The sequence below is a fragment of the Oncorhynchus keta genome, chromosome 1 (genome assembly GCF_023373465.1).
Source record: "Oncorhynchus keta strain PuntledgeMale-10-30-2019 chromosome 1, Oket_V2, whole genome shotgun sequence".
In the NCBI taxonomy this organism is placed as follows: Eukaryota; Metazoa; Chordata; class Actinopteri; order Salmoniformes; family Salmonidae; genus Oncorhynchus; species Oncorhynchus keta.
In genome coordinates, this window is record NC_068421.1 from 36,762,652 (window position 1) to 36,780,664 (window position 18,013).

Genomic DNA, 18,013 nt, shown 5'->3' on the forward strand with positions numbered 1-18,013 from the left:
GTAGGATAAGAGAGGGAAGGCAATAAATAGGCCATGGTGGCGAAGGAATTACAATATAGCAATTAAACACTGGAATGGTAGGACGTGCAGAAGATGAATGTGCAAGTAGAGCTACTGGGGTGCAAATAAGCAAGATAAATAAATAAATACAGTATTGGGATGAGGTAGATTGGATGGACTATTTACAGATGAGCTATGTACAGGTGCAGTGATCTGTGAGCTGCTCTGACAGCTGGTGCTTAAAGCTAGTGAGGGAGGTAAGAGTCCCCAGCTTCAGAGATTTTTGCAGTTCGTTCCAGTCATTGGCAGCAGAGAACTGGAAGGAGAGGCGGCCAAAGGAAGAATTGGCTTTGGGGGTGACCAGTGAGATATACCTGCTAGAGCAGTTGCTATGGGTGGGTGCTGCTATGGTGACCAGTGAGTTGAGATAATGCGGGGCTTTACCTACCTACCTAATGAGTGTAGCATTTATTCCAGTTGAGAATAGTTACTTTACTCATCAGATTGTGCTGCTTTCCCCGCTTCTTATAATAATTGCTCAAAGAGACCATGGGTTGTAGATTTTTTTTGGGGGGTGCTCTTTTTTTTGTTTGTGCACATGCCCCCCAAAAGGTATGTCATGTCTCTGTTCTGCTGTGACATATTTGTAGTGTGTTGCCGGTATTTACATTGTTCTATATGCATGATTTAAATCTTGCTGAGAGCACTGATATTGTTCACCTGTTAAATCTTTAGATTCTGGGCTGGTTTCCCCAACCCAGATTAATGCCATTTCTGTTCTTCAAACGGTTTATTTGTATTACCCTCTCACTAGTAGGATGTGAGTACACGTACACCATGTTTTAAGTAAATGTCACATACCATGTACTTTTATAGTTCTTTATTATTTATTCTAGGCTAAAGGCAAATGAATGAGTGAAACTCTATGGGAAGAAGTCCATCGAGGGGCCTCAAGGGACCGAGGCAACGGGAGACTTCAAAAGCACAATGCGCGACAGAGTCCTGTGGTACTCTGCGATTGAGTAGAAGACTTGAAGGATGATGGGGTGCGATTGCCTCAAGTATACCACCCTGTGAACTCAAGACCTGACTCAGCTGTACATCAACATTCATAGTCATGCTATGTTTGGGAAAATAATCAATTGGCTTATGGCACATGTGCATCAGGCTGGAGTTTTTTGGGGGGGTGGGGTGAGATTGCAGTTGATTGCCTTCTGTTTATGTTTATTTTGTTGCAAAAGTGCAACTGTGCAACAGTAACCACAGTGTATAACATACAAAACACACAGCAAAATAGCCAGAACAGAAGGGTACTTGAGGGCTACTTGAGGAGACCTACAGTGAGGAGTTTTACCTAAATTCAGATATAGAAACTGTCAATGCTGGAATAAGAAGAGCAATAGTTGGGGCCACAAGGCAGGTGATTCCTATGTGTAAAGGGGGGAGAAGCAGTGAGGGGTAGGAACAGAGCTTTCAGGATGTTGAAAAAGTCCCGTAATTACCAGCACCTGATTCAGTATATACAAGCACAAGAGGTAGTAAGGAGGATCATTAGGACAGCTAAGTGTGAGTATTGGAGCCGGTTCTGTGGAAACATAGGCAGGACCACTCCTGTGGGAGAGGTATGGGGGATGATTAAGAAGATGAGTGGGGACAGAAGAAATTGGGATCTCCCTGTGCTAAAAAGTGGGGAGATTGTTGCAGTGAGAGATGGAGAAGGCAGAGATGTTAGCCCAGGCATTTGTAAAGGTGCACAGCTCAAATAATCTGACAGAAGAGGGTCAGAATGGGAGAGAGAGGGTCAGAGGAGAACATCTGGGGATCCTAGATCAGAGAGATATGGTGTGGGATACATTGAATGGCCCTTTTATACATTGGCTGAGATGAAGAGAGCATTAGCTAAAGCTGGGGTAACATCTGCTGGTAAGGATGAGATGTATATGTATATCATGATGGCTCGTCTCAGTTACACTGCAATGGGGAAAGTATTGGGCCTTTACATTAAGGTGAGGCAGGAGGGGAAACTGCCTGGAAGTTGGAAGCAGGTGGTAGTGATGGCAATAGGTAAACCTGGGAAAGACTCTACTAGTCCCTCAAGCTACAGGCTGATAGCGTATCGGCACAACAGAGAAGCTACATGTGGTAAGAGGAGAGACGGGGGTGTGTGTCTATTTGGCAATAACAACTGGTGCGCAATGTCTAATATTAAAGAAGTCTTGAGGTATTGTTCGCCTGAGGTAGAGTACCTCATGATGAGCTGTTGACCACAGTATCTACCAAGAGAGTTCTCATCTATATTATTTGTATCCATCTATTTACCACCACAAACTGATGCTGGCACTAAGACCGCACTCAACAAGCTGTATAAAGCCATAAGCAAACAAGAAAATGCTCACCCAGAAGCGGCACTCCTGTTTGCTAGTACAGACTGGAATATGTTCAGGGATTCAGCCAATGGCATTGGGGAGTATACCACCTCAGTCACCGGCTTCATCAATAAGTACAACGACGACATCGTCCCCACAGTGACCGTACGTACATATCCCAACCAGAAGCCATGGATAACAGGCAACATCCGCATCAAGCTAAAGGCTAGAGCTGCTGCTTTCAAGGAGCGGGACACTAATCCGGACACTTATAAGAAATCCCGCTACACCCTCAGAAAAACCACCAAACAGGCAAAGTGTAAAAACAGGATTAAGATTGAATCCTACTACACCTGCTTTGACACTCGTCTGATGTGGCAAGGCTTGAAAACTATTACGGACTACAAAGGGAAGCACAACAGGGAGCTGCCCAGTGGTGCGAGCCTACCAGATGAGCTAAATGCCTTTTATGCTCGCTTCGAGGCCAGCAACACTGAAGCATGCATGAGAGCACCAGCTGTTCAGGACGACTGTGTGATCACGCTCTCCGTAGCCGATGTGAGCAAGACCGTTAAACAAGTCAACATTCACAAAGCCACGGGACCAGAGGGATTACCAGGACGTGTACTCAAAGCATGAGTTGACCAACTGGCAAGTGTCTTCACTTACATTTTCAACCTTTCTCTGACCAAGTCTGTAATATCTACATGTTTCAAGCAGACCTCCATAGTCCCTGTGCCCAAGGATGCGAAGGTAACCTGCCTAAATTATGAATGATTACCGGCCCGTAGCATTCACGTCGGTAGTCATGAAGTGCTTTGAAAAGCTGGTCATGACTCACATCAACACCATCATCCCAGAAACCCTAGACCCACTACAATTCTCATGCCGCCCCAACAGATCCACAGACGACGCAATCTCAATCGCACTCCACACTGCCCTTTCCCACCTGGACAAAAGGAACGCCTAAGTGAGAATGCTGTTCATTGATTACAGCTCAGCGTTCAACGCCATAGTGCCCACAAAGCTCCACCCGGACTATTTGCATTGACCCCCCAGTTGATTTTTCACTGCTGCTACGCGCTGTCTATTATCTATGCATAGTCACTTTACTCATCCATTTTTTAACCTTTATTTAAATCAGAAGAACAATTAACAATTATTTTTCTATAATGATGGCCTACCCCGGCCAAACCCGGACCTACATGTACAACTTACCTCGACTAACCTGTACCCCCACACATTGACTCGGTACTGGTACCCCCTGTAAATAGCCTCATTATTGTTATTTTATTGTGTTACTTTGTACTTTAGTTTATTTAGTAAATATTTTCCTAACTCTTGAACTGCATTGTTGGTTAAGGGCTTGTAAGTAAGCATTTCACAGTAAGGTCTACTACACCTGTTGTATTCGGCGCATGTGACAAATAAAATGTGATTGGATTAAATTGTATCCATGACATATTGGGTAAATCTACAAGGATATACGGTTACACATCCTACTACAAAAAGGTGCTCCTAGAGTGCTGGGAACATGAATGAAATCTGAATAAAGTTTTGGGTGGATAGGCAATTGCATGGCGAGAGAGATGGGGTTGTTTGGGAGGGAGTTTAGCCCCTCTCTGGTTCTTCCTGCCATCCCACCTTGGTTTCTCCCTCAACCAGTGATAGATCTAGGGTTGCTTGAGAGGGTAAGACATGTTAAGGAGTAGATTCAGTTGTAAGTGAACATTTAGGGACACAATACTGTGCTTTCTTAAATATATTCACAGATGGATCTAAGGACCCTAAAACAAGGAGGACAGGTGCAGCTTTTAGTGTTCCTGAGTGTAAGCTGGCAGTGACAGAAAGAGCAACAGATAATTTATCTGTTCACACAATGTTGAGTTGATGGCCATACTGTTGGTGAGGCCAGACAGAGTAGTCATCTACTCTGACTCCTGTGCAGCACTGATGAGCTTAAATTCATGTGTGTCTCAGAGCAGACAGGACGTATTGTATGACATTTGGCAGTGTTTGTATAGGGTGAAAGAGATGGGGTATTTGTGATGTTCCTCTGGGTACCAGCTCATGTGTGAGTAGAGGGGAATGAGGAGGAGAATGTTAACGCCAAGCAGGCTCTTAGATATCCTAATGTTGAGACGGAATTGTCCATCAGTAAAGTGTAAGCCGAGAGATTAATAAGAAGAGTGGTTCAAAATAAGTGGCAAGAGTTGTGGAACAGGGAGAGTAAAGGGAAGACACGTATAAGATCCAGGAAGAGTTGTGGAACAGGGAGAGTAAAGGGAAGACACGTATAAGATCCAGGAATAGTTGTGGAACAGGGAGAGTAAAGGGAAGACACGTATAAGATCCAGGAATAGTTGTGGAACAGGGAGAGTAAAGGGAAGACACGTATAAGATCCAGGAAAAGGTCCTCGGGCCGAGAGAGAAGGGAGGAAAGTGTCGTCACAAGGATGAGACTGGGACACACAAGGCTCAATAGTACATTGGAAGTGGTGGGGAAACATCCGACTGGCAGGTGTGATCATTGTCAGGAGGAGATGGAGAAAGTGGAACAATGCTCTATTTCCATGCCAGAAATATGTGAGAGAAAAAGGGAGCGATTGTTATTAGATTTGAGGAGTAATGGGTTTGAAGAGACAGAATTAAGTGAACTGCTGGGGAAATCTTCAGGCGATGTAGTATTTAATTGTGTATTTTGTTTCTTTCGGGATACGAGATTATTGGGTAGGATTAGACTTTCACTGTCTCTAGTCCACACTCCAGTCCAGTTGATGGTGGTAATGCACCATTAAATTGGTTGCCAACCGCCATATAAAATCCCCAGAAGCAGAAGAAAAGAAGACGAGTTTTACCTTCATTCACAGTAGGCTACTTTTTAATCTTTGGCTCCGCCATCTGTTCGTTTGGTAGTACTGCAGATGTGTTATAGCGCACGACCGCCCCCTGGTTTGTTTGCTCTGCTGATTAAAACATCCAAACACCACGGACGAGCTAGCTAGCTTCTTTCGTCCATTTTGCTTTGCTGTTAGCTAGTTTATTGCAGAGATGGAAGACAGTGAAGAGCCGGGTTTAGTTCACTCTCACAGCTCGACTTCTGGGTCAAAATCGAGCAGTGACAAGATGTTTTCTCTCAAGAAATGGAATGCTGTTGCAATGTGGAGCTGGGATGTGGAGTGCGATACATGCGCCATCTGTAGGGTCCAAGTTATGGGTAAGTTTGTTTGTTACACCCATAGCCAACTCTTGAGGAGCATTAAGCTAGCTAACAACAAGCTAAATACAATAGCTTAGTGGTCAGACAGTTATCTAAACTGATTAAGAGATGTCCATCATCATCATGGGCAGACAGACTGAGAACGCTTCCTATTTGGAGAGCTTTAGTTTGTTAGCTCGTACCTCGCTAGCAAATAGACAACTAATGTTAGCTTGCTTATAAGCTAACACTAGGAGGTTCACGTTACAATTCTGAAAACATGGCCCAAGTCATTGCCTGGTAGGACATAATTGCTAGCCAGCTGTATCAGTCCATGTGTCACAAATCAGGAATGGTCAGCGACGGCTGTGCACCAGTTTAACGTAAGTAGCCAGTTAGCAAGGTTTCCTTGATATTGTACCATCTCTCCGCAGATGCATGCTTGCGGTGTCAGGCTGAAAATAAACAAGAGGACTGTGTCGGTAAGCCACTTTAAACGTCTTAGCCCAACATGTATATAACACTAAACAGTATAGTTTGGTGTTATCAGACCAGCGGGAGGTATGACCCTGTGTCTGCTCCAGTGTTAGGTGAAACCTGGATACTCCTTTTATAGATCCTGAACTTGGCGAAAACTCCTACTGGTCTCACAGCAGATGTGCATGTGACAGATATACCGGGGTTCCTAGTCTGGTATATTGGGTTAAAATGTGATAACGCCAGTGTATCTAAACCTTGGTAAAGCAGAATTTGTCCTGTGTATGCATTAGGATAAAACGTATTGGTTGTGTGTGTACCAATATGCTTTACCATGTATTCTGCTCTTCTGCTGACATGCAGCATTTGAAAATACCATGTAGCACACCATTTCATAGTCTGCTTCTGTCTCCCCTCTTTCACAGTGGTATGGGGAGAGTGCAACCACTCTTTCCACAATTGCTGCATGTCTCTCTGGGTGAAGCAGAACAATCGCTGCCCACTGTGCCAGCAGGACTGGGTCGTGCAAAGAATCGGCAAATGAAGTGCTCTAACTTCCCCATCCTTCCACTGCAAGTTTGGACAGGAGACCGGACTGAATACTGCAACCTTCTATGTACATTGTGTGTGCATGCTGCTGTCATTCCTTCAATGCTAAGATATAGATTGAATGGCCAATATCCTGGTGAAGACGTCCTACTCTTCGATGGAAATGTCGGCAGGTGCAGGGCAAAGCTGAAGAACTGAGGATAGTTGCTGAGCTTGGTGTCATGGTTAACTTTTTTTTGTCGTCCAAGATTTTTTTGTGAGAGAAAAAAGTTGGTTATTAAAATAAGTCTAAGCATAGCTTTGTTATTTCTTCCTTTAGCATTTGAATGTGATGGTTTATGGTTATAGTTGCATCCCCTCAGAAGTCTGAACTCAGACCATGAGGTGTCTGCCCTCCTTGCCTCCTGTAAGAGCACATTTCATACTTCACCTTCTAATCAAGAGAATGATTACAGAATATCTACGATTGTCTCTGCACCATGTGTAGGCTTTTGGGGTTTGGATCCATGGTGCTTCAGGGACTGTGTTTAGTCAGAGAACTTCCCATTTACATTTTTACATTTAAGTCATTTAGCAGACGCTCTTATCCAGAGCGACTTACAAATTGGTGCATTCACCTTATGACATCCAGTGGAACAGCCACTTTACAATAGTGCATCTAAATCTTTTAGGGGGGGTGAGAAGGTTACCCTTACTTACCCTATCCTAGGTATTCCTTGAAGAGGTGGGGTTTCAGGTGTCTCCGGAAGGTGGTGATTGACTCCGCTGTCCTGGCGTCGTGAGGAGTTTGTTCCACCATTGGGGGCCAGAGCAGCGAACAGTTTTGACTGGGCTGAGCGGGAACTGTACTTCCTCAGTGGTAGGGAGGCGAGCAGGCCAGAGGTGGATGAACGCAGTGCCCTTGTTTGGGTGTAGGGCCTGATCAGAGCCTGGAGGTACTGAGGTGCCGTTCCCCTCACAGCTCCGTAGGCAAGCACCATGGTCTTGTAGCGGATGCGAGCTTCAACTGGAAGCCAGTGGAGAGAGCGGAGGAGCGGGGTGACGTGAGAGAACTTGGGAAGGTTGAACACCAGACGGGCTGCGGCGTTCTGGATGAGTTGTAGGGGTTTAATGGCACAGGCAGGGAGCCCAGCCAACAGCGGTTGCAGTAATCCAGACGGGAGATGACAAGTGCCTGGATTAGGACCTATTCCTGTGTGAGGCAGGGTCGTACTCCGGATAGAGCATGAACCTACAGGAACGGGCCACCGCCTTGATGTTAGTTGAGCGACAGGGTGTTGTCCAGGATCACGCCAAGGTTCTTAGCGCTCTGGGAGGAGGACACAATGGAGTTGTCAACCGTGATGGCGAGATCATGGAACGGGCAGTCCTTCCCCGGGAGGAAGAGCAGCTCCGTCTTTCCGAGGTTCAGCTTGAGGTGGTGATCCGTCATCCACACTGATATGTCTGCCAGACATGCAGAGATGTGATTCGCCACCTGGTCATCAGAAGGGGAAAGGAGAAGATTAATGTCGTCTGCATAGCAATGATAGGAGAGACCATGTGAGGTTATGACAGAGCCAAGTGACTTGGTGTATAGCGAGAATAGGAGAGGGCCTAGAACAGAGCCCTGGGGGACACCAGTGGTGAGAGCGCGTGGTGAGGAGACAGATTCTCGGAGATGCCCAACTCGGAGAGGGTGGAGAGGAGGATCTGATGGTTCACAGTATCGAAGGCAGCCGATAGGTCTAGAAGGATGAGAGCAGAGGAGAGAGAGTTAGCTTTAGCAGTGCGGAGCGCCTCCGTGATACAGAGAAGAGCAGTCTCAGTTGAATGACTAGTCTTGAAACCTGACTGATTTGGATCAAGAAGGTCATTCTGAGAGAGATAGCGGGAGAGCTGGCCAAGGACGGCACGTTCAAGAGTTTTGGAGAGAAAAGAAAGAAGGGATACTGGTCTGTAGTTGTTGACATCGGAGGGATCGAGTGTAGGTTTTTTCAGAAGGGGTGCAACTCTCGCTCTCTTGAAGACGGAAGGGACGTAGCCAGCGGTCAGGGATGAGTTGATGAGCGAGGTGAGGTAAGGGAGATTGCATAGTTGGGGCATTATAAGCAAGTCACACATGTGTATATAAGAAATTCACGTTCAAATGATGAAATAATCGTACGTTCAACTTGAAATATTATATACTGCTTATATCATAACATGCATTTCATTTGAAACACATTAATGGTTTGGCAAAGGTTTTGATGGATATTTGCATGGCAATAGCCAAAGTTTGAAAACATTTTCCTTACACATCTTGTCTATGGTTACAAGCAGCCCTGTATGTTGTGTAGGAATGTAACACCCAGTAGTTTCCATTGAAAATTAGACCTGTATCAATTCCCACTCTATACAAACACACCTTTTCCTACAACTGAACATGTCATGCTCCTTCAGCAACTTAACATAGATAAACTGTTGGAAAATTAAATAAACATGCCAACTCAGTCTCAATCAGTACAGCTACAGAAGCTGTTTTGGATACAAGAAGTTTCCATTTTACAGACACTCTTATCCAGAGCGACTTACCGTAAGTAGTGAGTGCATACATTTTTGTACTGGTCCCCTGTGGGAATTGAACCCACAACCCCGGTGTTGCAAGTGCCATGCTCTACCAAACAGTGCATAAAGATATGAAACAAGACCTGTGTTGCATAATAGCTGAGGTGATACAGTGTGAAAACATGATGGAAAATAAAACATGTTTCACTTTGACACTGTAAATGTACGGTGCCTTCGGAAAGTATCCAGACCCCTTGACTTTTTCACATTTTATGTTACAGCCTTCTAAAATTGCTGAAATTGTTTTTTCCCCCTCAATCTACACACAATACCCCATAATGACAAATCAAAAACAGGTCTAGAAATGTTACTAATTAAGTAAAAATTGTAATTGGAAATATATTTACATAAGTATTCAGACCCTTTACTCTGTACTTTATTGAAGCACATTTGGCAGCGATTACAGCCTTGAGTCTTGGGTATGACGCAACAAGCTTGGCATAGGTGTATTTGGGGAGATTCAAGCTTTGTCAGGTTGGATGGGGAGTGTCGCTGCACAGCTATTTTCAGGTCTCTCCAGAGATGTTCAATCGGGTTCAAGTTCGGGCTCTGGCTGGCCCACTCAAGGATATTCAGAGACTTGTCCCGAAGCCACTCCCGTGGTGTGTTGGCTGTGTGTTTAGGGCCGTTGAACTGTTGGAAGGTGAACCTTCGCCCCAGTCCGAGGTCCTGGAGCAGGTTTTCATTAAGGATCTCTGTACTTTTCTCCGTTCCTCTTTACCTCGATCCTGACTAGTCTTCTAGTCCCTGCCGCTGAAAAACATCCCCACATCATGATGCTGCCACCACCATGCTTCACCGTAGGGATGGTGCCAAGTTTCCTCCAGACGTGACACTTGGCATTCAAGCCAAAGAGATCAATCTTGATTTCATCAGACTGAGGTGTAGCTTCTGTCTGGCCATCCTACCATGAAGGCCTGCTTGGTTGAGTGCTGCAGGGGTGGTTGTCTTTCTGGAAGGTTCTCCCATCTCCACAAAGGAACTTTAGAGCTCTGTCAGAGTGACCATCGGGTTCTTGGTCACCTCTCTGACCAAGGCCCTTCTCCCCTGATTGCTCAGTTTGGCCGGGTGGCCAACTCTATGAAGAGTCTTGGTGGTTCCAAACTTCTTCCATTTAAGAATGATGGAGGCCACTATGTTCTTGGGAACCTTCAATGCTGTAGAAATGTATTGGTACCCTTCCCCAGATCTGTGCTGCAATCCTGTCTCGGAGCTCTATGGACAATTCCTTCAACCTCATGGCTTTGTTTTTGCTCTGACATGCACTGTCAGGGATCTTATATAGACAGGTGTGTGCCTTTTCATGTCCAATCAATTGAATTTACCACAGGTGGACTCCAATCGAGTTGTAGAAACATCTCAAGGGTGATCAATAGAAACAGGATGCAGGATGTTTTTTTGCTTTGTCATTATGGGGTGTTGTGTATAGATTTTTTTGTAATCCATTTTAGAATAAGGCTGTAACATAACAAAATGTGGGAAAATTCGAGGGGTCTGAATACTTTCCGGAGGCACTGTATATACAGAATAAAATAAAGTTATAATCCTGCCCGTCTTCTGCTCATCAGCCGAAGCACACCCCTTTTGACACAACAGAACTTTAAATGGACCCAGCTTACCTGCATGTTTTATCAGGCTTTGTTACTCCCCGTGGTTTTAGGTTACTATACTTGGCACTGATCTTGCCTATCGTGCGGTCTATGGGCTATGTTTAGGGCTCACTAAATGCAGCTCTCTGTTGCTTATTTAGCTTTGCCCCCAATCCCAGGTCAGGACTGTAGCTCGGCGCAGCAACAATCTTTGTGGAAGTCAACCATGACTTCTGCCTAAATCCTGACCTGTGGCCTAACCTTTACTAGACATCTCAGAAAGCAGAATAGGAATATAACGAAAAATGCTTTTCTATTACAAGTCTAATAGAGTCTGTGTAAATGAATGTGTTCTCTTCTCATAACTGAATAGAAATAGCCTGTAGCTAAAGTGATTATTCTAGGGAGATCTTTCACTACTTCTTGACAGAATTGAATACACAGTAGCGTAGGCCTATGTCTGTTATTAAATCCATTCATCTCCTAAACCAGACATTGTCTTGTCACAAACTTAATTAATAGTCTCTCATCGCCTCAATGTGTAGCCTTTAACTCTTTGTTTACGTCTTTCTATCCATAATATTATGACAGCGAGGCCAGCAACCTCACTACAGTTATGCTGGCATTGTCCCCATCTAAGTTGGCAGCTCGCTAAATATAGACCGACAAAAGCTTCTTAAGTAAGAAACCACATAAGTTCCTTTCCGTGAGCAGCGCCCATGAATGAGCACACAAACACTTAAGAGAAAATCCCTCGTGCTTTTTAATTTGAGATGAAGCATTACGTGATTGAGTCAGAGAATGTCTTCTGGTGTGGCGCAGATGTCGGAGCTGCTCAGTCACACCAGGGACCTGGAGAGAATTGGACACACTACAGGGAAAGAACATATTCTTAGCACCCCCTTCCAGCACCTTAGTAGCCTTAGCTCCCTGCTCAGCCACACGGTGTAGGAGGGAAAACCCAACACAGCAGCAGCCAACATGTGTGACATGGGGGGATTGGATAATCTGGTGGCGAACACGGCCTACCTTAAGGGGGGCGACGAAAAGGAGATGAGGAAGAGGCGGCGCAGCCTGTCCCTTCCCAAACCAGAACAGTGCGTGTCCATCCGCGCCGCAGTGGGGAAAGAATTTGAGATGCTCTGCGAGAGGCAGCCCGTAGGGAAGAAGTTCTTCAGGAAGTTCCTCCTGGAGTCCAACCCGCAGTACGTGGCAGCTGCAGAGTTCCTGGACGAGCTAATCGACTGGGATCTGGCGGAAGGCGCTGGCAAAGATAAGTCAAGGACGAACATCATCAACAAGTTCTGCAAAGCTGACTCCAAGAGCTTACTGTCCTACCTGACAGGAGAGGTAGCGGACAAGTGCAAGGCCGTGTCGGACAAGGATTTTGAAGACGTGATGATGGGCAAGGTGAAGGATGCCACACGGGAGTACCTGAAGGAAAAGCCCTTCACAGAGTACCAGACCAGCCCTGACTTTGACAAGTTACTGCAGTGGAAAGAGTATGAGAAACAGAAAATCACTGATAATTATTTTCATGAGTTCAGGACCCTTGGAAAGGGAGGCTTTGGAGAGGTAAGTCATCAAAAAGTTTACAGGGCAGCTGCCTAACTTACAACAGTAGTGAAATATTACAGTTGTAAAATGTAAACTTGAACACTGTTTTAGCACTGTTTCTAAGGTACTGCAACAGTTACAGTGAGAATTGGAATGGTACAAAGTCCCTAAAAATGATAATTATTTGTACCTCATCTAACTACATACTGCCCAGCTAACACATTTGGTTCCTTGGAAGTTGTGGAAATGTTATGTTTTTGTTTGCAATTGGTTCTGAGAACGAAGCCATAAGTTTCCTGACCGGTAAAACAATGGTTTTTTAAACGTTCTGAGAACAGAATTTAAAATTTCACCTCTTCTGAGAACATACATTTTTAGGTTGCAGGGAGATTCTGAGAATGTTTTACTATGGTTACATGAAAGTTTTCCTGGGAGGTTTTATTAACGTTCTGAGAACATGTTTCAATAATATTATTTATATTTTACCCCCTTTTTCTTCCCAGTTTCGTGATATCCAATTGCGTTCCGATTCCGATCTTGTCTCATCGCTGCATCTCCCCAAAGGGCTCGGGAGAGGGGAAGGTCCTTGGAAACATGACCCGCCAAACCACGCTTCTTAACACCGTTCCACTTAACCCGGAAGCCTGCTGCACCAATGTGTCGGAGGAAACACTGTTCAACTGACGACCAAATTCAGCCTGCAGGCGCCCAGCCCGCCACAAGTAGTCACGAGTGTGATGAGCCAAGGACAGTCCCCCCGGCCAAACTCTCCCCTAACCTGGACGACGCTGGGCCAATTGTGCGCCGCCCTATGGGACTCCCGGTCACAGCCAATAACACTGCTAGCTTAGTTTGGATTAACGTTTTTGGTCTCCAAGCACAGAGGGAAGCACATGGAAATTCCTTTCCTTAGGCATTAATCATACAAACACGTTTATGTTTTATTGTGTCACGGCATCAATGAGATTCTTCTGTTCTCTGTCCATGGAATTAGTCTACTGTCCCACCAGGATAGAGCTAGCATGCCATGTTTTTTTGAACTCATACAAAGCTGTTTAAATCTATTCAAAGATACCCCATTTCAAAGGAAACAAGCACTCATTAAGTTCAGGTGTGGACAATTAGTGGGCGTGGGTTTTAGTTGATGCTGAGAACGGAATGTGTATGTTTTTAAATAATGTTCTTATAATGTTCCCTGAATGTTACTAAATTTATCTTGTGGTTTTTATGGAAAGTTTTCTTAATGTTCTAGGAACAATTTGAGAACTTGAATCCTGTAGGAAACGTTATGCTGTATTACTGAAACTCCCACAGAAGAACATTGTTTCTTAACGTTCTCAGAACAATGTGAGAACATGACTTTAAATAGAACCATGATGAAACCTGTAGGAAACATTATGTTGAAGTACTAATATTCCCCCAGGAGAATATTGTTTCTTAACATTCTCAGAACAACGTGAGAACATGACTTTAAATAGGACCATGATGAAACCTGTAGGAAACATTATGTTGAAGTACTAATATTCCCCCAGGAGAATATTGTTTCTTAACGTTCTCTGAACTATTTGAGAAACTTCCCAATGTCAAACCGGTTGGAGAACGTGCTTAGAACATTACCAACATTTTAATTAAATGTTGCCATGTTTGATCTTTTAGGAAACATTCTGTTAAAGCAATGAAAAACCAAGAAAATATATTTTTTGTGAAGTTCCTTAAAGGTTGACTTTGGGCAAAAATGCTTTAAATGTCTTTAATCTGCGTAACTGATCAATGCACCATCCTACCAGGTCTTTAAAGCTTAAAACAAAATGGATGAATAAGATATTTGGCTACAGAAATGCCATTTATTTTTTTTATTTTTTTAAATTTGACCCCTTTTTCTCCCCAATTTCATGGTATCCAATTGTTTTTGGTAGCTACTATCTTGTCTCATCGCTACAACACCCGTACAGGCTCGGGAGAGACGAAGGTTGAAAGTCATGCGTCCTCCGATACACAACCCAACCAAGCCGCACTGCTTGTTAACCCAGCGCGTATCCAACCCGCACCAATGTGTTGGAGGAAACACAGTGCACCTGGCAACCTTGGTTAGCGTGCACTGCGCCCAGCCCGCCACAGGAGTCGCTGGTGCGCGATGAGACAAGGATATCCCTACCGGCCAAACCCCCCCGTATCCTGGACAACGCTAGGCCAATTGTGCGTTGCCCCACGGACCTCCCGGTCGCGGCCTGTTGCGACAGAGCCTGGGGCACGAACCCAGGGTCTCTGGTGACACAGCTGACGCTACAGTACAGAGAAATGCCATTTCTTACCAGTATCTACAACTTCCGTCCAAAAACAAATTCTGTGAAATGACCTCAACACACACTGGAGGAGTTCCTGGCAAGCTGAAGTGGCTAGCTTAGCTAACGAACTAGCTACAGCGGTCGCTTTGTGCAAAAAAAAAACTGAATGACACATCGACAAATCACCAAAGGCACATCCCAATTCTGCTTAAAAATGTTGAAAGGGCGGAGTTGGATCCTTTTTTTGTGCCCATAGTCGACCATTAAATGTGCTGAGAATGTTCCAAAGCCAAGCATCAATCCTGCACCATTCCCATAAAGTTGTGGGAAGGTTGTATGCTAAATAACCATAGGACAACCAAGCTCGAAGAAACATGTGGTTCTCTGAATGTTTTGTGCTAGCTGGGTTATGTGATAGCTTGGGGATCTTATCGTACATTTCTCAGACGTATTAGTTTCAGTCCCTCTCTCTCTCTCTCTGCATAGGTGTGTGCCGTGCAGGTGAAGAACTCAGGCCAGATGTACGCCTGCAAAAAGCTGTGCAAGAAGCGTCTGAAGCAGAAGAATGGTGAGGGCATGGCACTGCTGGAGAAACAGATCCTGGAGAAGGTCAACAGCCTGTTCCTGGTGAACCTGTCCTATGCCTACGACACTAAGACCCACCTATGTCTCGTCTACATCTACAACATTGGCGAAAAAGGCCTAGAAATAGACCGCATCAATTACTACATTGCACAGGTCACCACAGGAATCCTCCACCTGCACTCCATAGATATAGCATACAGAGACATGAAGCCAGAGAACGTGCTACTGGATAGCTTCGGCCAATGTTGACTCTCGGATCTGGGGTTGGCCGTGGAGCTCCCTGGCGAAAAGACCATCAATCAAAAGGTAAGGGCTCTGATAGGCTGAGATGAACTCGTCATCCTTGTTGTTTACTGACTGTACATTAACAACAATGACATAATTTTTTTTTAGAGTAGGGTGAGATGACATGGTATTATTGATAAGTATTTATCCATGGTTAGGGATCTATCCATAACCAGGGTTTTACATTATTACCATCCCACTGGGCATAAACTTGTTGAATCAATGTTGTTTCAACATAATTTGTAAACATGTACATTGTGATGTAGAATCTATGTGGAAAATACATTAGATTTGGAAAAAAAAGTAATCAACTGTTGTTTTGAGGGTGACATTTCAACCACGGGATTATGTCATCATGTTAACACAATTTCAACATAGACAAACCATGTATAAAATATGTTGAATTTGTAGCTTTAAAACAACGTTAGATCTTCAACGCTATGTCCACTATCAGATAAAAAACATTAGGCTGGGCAGCACCTCCTACTGGAGACTTGATCTGTCTACAGCTAGGCTTTGGTCTCCCATCCAGGGTTTTAACCAAGCCCAGCTATGATATTTGTCACTGACTTCTACCAATGTACTATCTTGGGAATGACTGACTGTACACTGGCCTTCCAGCATTATGTACAGTGGGGCAAAAAAAGTATTTAGTCAGCCACTAATTGTGCAAGTTCTCCCACTTAAAAATATGAGAGAGGCCTGTAATTTTCATCATAGGTACACTTCAACTATGACAGACATTGTGATAAAAAAATCCAGAAAATCACATTGTAGGATTTTTAATGATTTTCTTTGCAAATTATGGTGGAAAATAAGTAGGGGGGGGGGGGCTCAGGTCAGGACATGGCCAGGATAGAGGGCTTACTGGAGGCTAGTGCAGGGGAAACCTGGTGCAGGCATGTGGTGCTGATGTTACGAAAGAGCTTTGGTAGAATTCAGGGATATAAAGTCCCTGATAAGGGGCATGGTGAGCATAAGGGTAGATTGGCATATGTAAGGCTTGAATCAATTAATCAATCAATCAAAAGTTGTGCTATGCCACTGATTAGCTCAACCATGCGAAGTATTGTGCTGTAGTCCACAGTTGATATAACACTGAACATTTTGTTGCTATGGTATGGAACACTACAACTAGGCCTAAGCAAACCCTCACTTCTCTTTCTCTGTTTCCTTCTCTGTCATCACATTTCCCTCCTCTCCCCTCCTCTCCTCCTCCTGTCTTCCCTCTCCTCAGGCTGGCACAAGTGGCTACATGGCCCCAGAGATCCTGAAGAAAGAGCCTTACCGGATGTCAGTGGACTGGTGGGCCCTGTGCTGCAGTATCTACGAGATGGTAGCAGCTCGCCTGCCCTTCAAGGACTATAAGGAGAAGGTGCAGAAGGAGGAGGTGGCACGGCGCACCCTCGAGGATGAATGCAAGTACGAGCACAAGAACGTTGACGAGGGCACCAAGGCCATCATCGACCTCTTCCTCAAGAAGAAAATTGACGAGCGTCTGGGATGCAGGACCAAGTAAGAATTGACCGCAGTTTCGGCCCAGAGATATTCCTGAGTACATGGGCGAACCAAGAACAACTCTAGGGCCCTCTAGAGTTTTTTCTGGTCAGGTCACATGTTCAGGAAAAACACCTGGTTCTCGGTATCAGGTCAGGTGGACTTGGGGGAAATGTATATTTCTCTGACTTCAGTGTGTTTCTCTCATCCAGGAATGAAGACCCAAGGAAGCATGAGTGGTTCAAGAGCATTAACTTCCCTCGACTGGAGGCGGGGCTGATCGACCCACCCTGGGTCCCCAAGCCCAACGTGGTCTACGCCAAAGACACGGGGGACATCAAAGACTTCTCAGAGATCAAGGGCATTGTGCTTGACGACAAAGACGACAAATTCTTCAAGGAATTCAACACCGGGGCAGTGCCCATTGCTTGGCAACAGGAAATGATTGACAGCGGACTTTTTGACGAGCTGAACGACCCCAACAGGAAAGAGTCGGCCCCTGGATATGACGACGAGGAGAAGAAATCTAGATCCTGCACACTTTTATAAAAGCTCCTCTATACTATAGTTAGGACTTTTGTAATTTTCAAAGCTATCTCATTGAGAACATTGTGACGATAATCATGTCCACAAAAAAAAGGTGTGAAGTGTCAGTCAAATCCAGGGTCAGGTCAAGGAACGTATTTCCACCATTTCACACCTTTTTTTGTGGATATGATTCTTCCTGCTCTCCTACATTGTAATGATCATGATAAACCACAGCACTTACGATGATATCAGCAATCGATAAGGAGCTATAGGTCATTTTGCCTGTATCATTGAGCAGAGTCAGTGTCTGTGGTATAATCAACAGCAAAGAGCTAGACCAGAGCCAGAATGGGAACTGTGCTTTACAGGCACTGGCATAGTTGCAGTAGCAGGCTTCTACCACAAGGTGTCCTCAGATATCTAGATATGTGGATATTCACAAAACCTTCTTCTCTGTATTGACCTGCGTGTAACATCTTGCCTTTTTAAAATGCATATGGTAAGATCACC

At 44.7% G+C, this 18,013-nt stretch overlaps 1 protein-coding gene and 1 pseudogene across 1 annotated transcript; both read left to right on the forward strand.

Moving 5' to 3' along the window:
- The first annotated feature begins 5,282 nt into the window (after positions 1 to 5,282).
- Positions 5,283 to 6,888, forward strand: LOC118383999 (RING-box protein 2). The gene is made up of 3 exons (XM_035770365.2): positions 5,283 to 5,583; positions 6,000 to 6,047; positions 6,468 to 6,888. Exons 1-3 carry the CDS (start codon positions 5,418 to 5,420, stop codon positions 6,584 to 6,586), a joined length of 333 nt encoding a protein of 110 aa, XP_035626258.1. The 5' UTR covers positions 5,283 to 5,417; the 3' UTR covers positions 6,587 to 6,888.
- Positions 6,889 to 11,747: 4,859 nt separating this feature from the next.
- Positions 11,748 to 17,795, forward strand: LOC118395196 (rhodopsin kinase grk7a-like; annotated as a pseudogene).
- Positions 17,796 to 18,013: the final 218 nt, after the last annotated feature.